This window comes from Aplysia californica, unplaced genomic scaffold, assembly GCF_000002075.1.
Source record: "Aplysia californica isolate F4 #8 unplaced genomic scaffold, AplCal3.0 scaffold00541, whole genome shotgun sequence".
In the NCBI taxonomy this organism is placed as follows: domain Eukaryota; kingdom Metazoa; phylum Mollusca; class Gastropoda; order Aplysiida; family Aplysiidae; genus Aplysia; species Aplysia californica.
In genome coordinates, this window is record NW_004797811.1 from 113,209 (window position 1) to 116,232 (window position 3,024).

Consider the following 3,024-nt stretch of genomic DNA (forward strand, 5'->3'; position numbering starts at 1 on the left):
CACACAAACACTCTTTCTCTTTCTGACTCCCCCTCCCCCACCAACGCCCTCACTCTGTCCGTGTCTTTTTCTCTGCCCATATACGTCTCTTTCCCCACGGCCTCTGTGCGTCTGTCTGTTGGTCTTCACCCTTTCATCAATGCACACAAAATCTTGCCAGAATTCTCTCGCTTCAAATCGCCATAATCTACATACTACCTTTCTCTCCTTCTTTATCTGTTGGCTTGTCGTCTTTCAACCTTTTTAAGAATCTGCTTTCCAGCTGTAATCTACAATAAACATAAAATGCTGTACAATTTATTTATTTTTAAAATATTTCTTTAAACTTAGCGCAAATGTTGTTACACTGTTTTGACCATTATGATCTCACCACCTCATCTAATGACTTTTCATCTTATGACGTATTGATCTAATGACGTATTTCCGCTGTCAATCTCTAGCATCCGGTCACGTGGCAGAGTTCAGCAGACGGCACCAAGTGGATAGGTCACATGATTCTAAAGAAAACAGTTCTGGAAGGAAGTGGAGAAAAACGAGACTCCAGCGCAATTTTGGGTAGGTGACCAATCAATTCTTTACCTAGGGTACCGCACCCCATTTTGGAGCCAAAGAAAAAAATGGCATCTCTCTTTCTTTCTGTGAGGCTACTTAAGACGAATATTGAATAATGATATAATAATATTATTATCATCATCATCATCATCATCATCATCATCATCATAACAATAATAATAATAATATGATGATGGTAATGATGATAATAATAATAATAATAATAATAATAATAATAATAATTATTATTATTATTATTATTATTATTATTATTATTATTATATTGACAATAACAGTAATAATGATAATGGTAATGATAACAATAATAATAATAATAATAATAATAATTGCAATTAAGTAGCGCATATCTACTTTCTACAGCGTGCTGTAATGTGCGCTTTACAACTTTGATTACAATATGGGTTTTCATTACGGCTAGATGTAAAGGACTTCTATTATTTGGGCTAGAATGAGCCTTTTCTGGGTAGAGAAAGTCACAGTATCAGGGATGGGGGCACAGAACAGCCCAAAGATGGGCAAAAGTAAGGTACATCTATAGTCGTTTAAATATAGTAGAGGGTTTTACGGCGCTCGCAACTGCATAAGGTCATATGAGCGCCTAGGTTTGGGTGTCAACAGAGAAGTCTTTACAGGGAATCAGACTTACTCTGCTCACCTCTCTAGCTTCAACAGCACAAGGTCTGCTTCGACTATCAAGGCTCCCCTGAAATAGCAGGTCTCAAGAGAGTGACAAACATACAAAAGAAGTAGAGGAAAATGACAATAGTAAGGATCAGGAAAGAAAAAGCAGCAGTTCCCTGTTGTAGATCAGGCACAGTTATGAGCGTGACATGAGTCTACCGTAGATCTGGCACAGTTATGAGCGTGACATGAGTCAGCCCATTTACAATTCTACTATGCTTGAACGAGAAATTAAAGACACTACAGTCAGTGACACTGCCCCGCGGGGGGACATCTATAGTCTTTTGTTTTCCAAAGTTCAAACTTATTGTGACTGATGTCGGGGACAAGTTGAGCAGTAAACCCATTCCTTTAAGTCTAACCTTTATAACGTCTACTGCCATTGTTAACAACCAATACAAATTTCTCCCTGCGAGATAAATAAAGATTGTCATTGTCATTGTCATTGTCATTGGCGGGTGCTTTAGTGTGGTTAGCTTCTTCATTCCTTTCAAATATCTATGGTCCCTGATCTCTCCTCCTTCTTTTTTGTGTTTGTTACTCTCTTGTAACACATCTAATCTTCGGCACTTATATGACTTAATTTGTATTGCTAGTGCCGTAAAACTTTTACTAAAACTAAGACTTATTCCAGCTCTTCCCAAACTGCTTCGTGGATTGTGAACATTCTAATTTTTTAAATTATTTTTTAAACAACGTTTTTGACTTATTTGAAATATTATTGTACGCAACAAGATAGTTCGATTTGTTTGTTTCAACGAGCGCCTGAGTTTGCCCCAATGCCACACAGTCAGCTTCCTCTTCCCATCAGAATGTCCAGTCTGGAAGATTGGTGGGTGGCTGTTTACTTGAGTGATGTAAAGTTCTCGGAAAGGGGGGGGGGAGCAGGGGTTAGAACCGAGCTTTGAGAGACCTTCTCAGCGTGTTTTGCTCTTTGTTTCGTAAGTTTTACGGCCCTTGCAACACAATTAGGTCATACAAGTGCCGAAGATTAGAGGTGCTACAAAGGAATAACATACTCACAAAAGAAATAAGGAGAGGTAAGGACGATATACGTTTCATAGGAAAGGAGGAAAGGAGGAGCAAACCTCACCAGAGCACCAGCCAACCACCGACAGGGTATTGTTCAAAATGTTCACAAGGCAAGGCCAACTTATACTGATAATATTACTCGTCTCAGAAATTTCACAGAAATGCATCATGTGCACACCCCCCCCCCCCCCCCAAAAAAAAAAAAAAAAGAAAAGGAAAAGGAAAACCAAACCCAAAACACGTGATGCCCAAACTTGAAGCAATGCCAAGAAAATAGAACGGCAAAAGATGTAGAAATGGTACCCTGCAGTAGTAGAAAGTGTGGAAGGAATGAATGAAAATGAATAAATGAATGTCCTTTTCGGTAATGAGAAACGACGACGAGAGATTAATTAATGAATGTATGTATGTATATTGTGTTGCTTATTGGTTTCCCTTAGGTCGGTCTGAAGCGTTAGGTAGGCCACATTTGAGTCTTTTCATTGCTGTTCTTTGTTGCATCTTTTCAAGTTTTTTTTATATCTTTTGAGCGTGAGCATGTTTTTTGTTTGTTTGTTTTTCTTCCTTCACGTGTTCTTTTATTTATTTTCTGCACAACTCTCCATTCACTGAAAGAAGTCATTCACACAGAGAGACGCAAAATGCACGCTTGGCGCTTTTTGATTATTTAAAAAAAAAGAAGAAGAAGCTATTTTTCGTAAGTCAGATGAGAACGAGAGAAATCGCAGAGGGTGAAAA

At 38.4% G+C, this 3,024-nt stretch overlaps 1 protein-coding gene across 5 annotated transcripts in view; it reads left to right on the forward strand.

Moving 5' to 3' along the window:
• The window catches only part of LOC101851216 (regulating synaptic membrane exocytosis protein 2), a gene marked incomplete at its 5' end in the record, with an annotated part of 104,424 nt that overhangs the window by 62,180 nt on the left and 39,220 nt on the right, over positions 1–3,024 (forward strand). For 3 of the 5 annotated variants that reach the window (XM_035971935.1, XM_035971933.1, XM_035971934.1), the window contains 2 exon segments: positions 441–555; positions 2,727–2,744. In XM_035971935.1, the coding sequence (XP_035827828.1) occupies positions 441–555; positions 2,727–2,744 (133 nt within the window). 5 annotated transcript variants of the gene reach the window in all.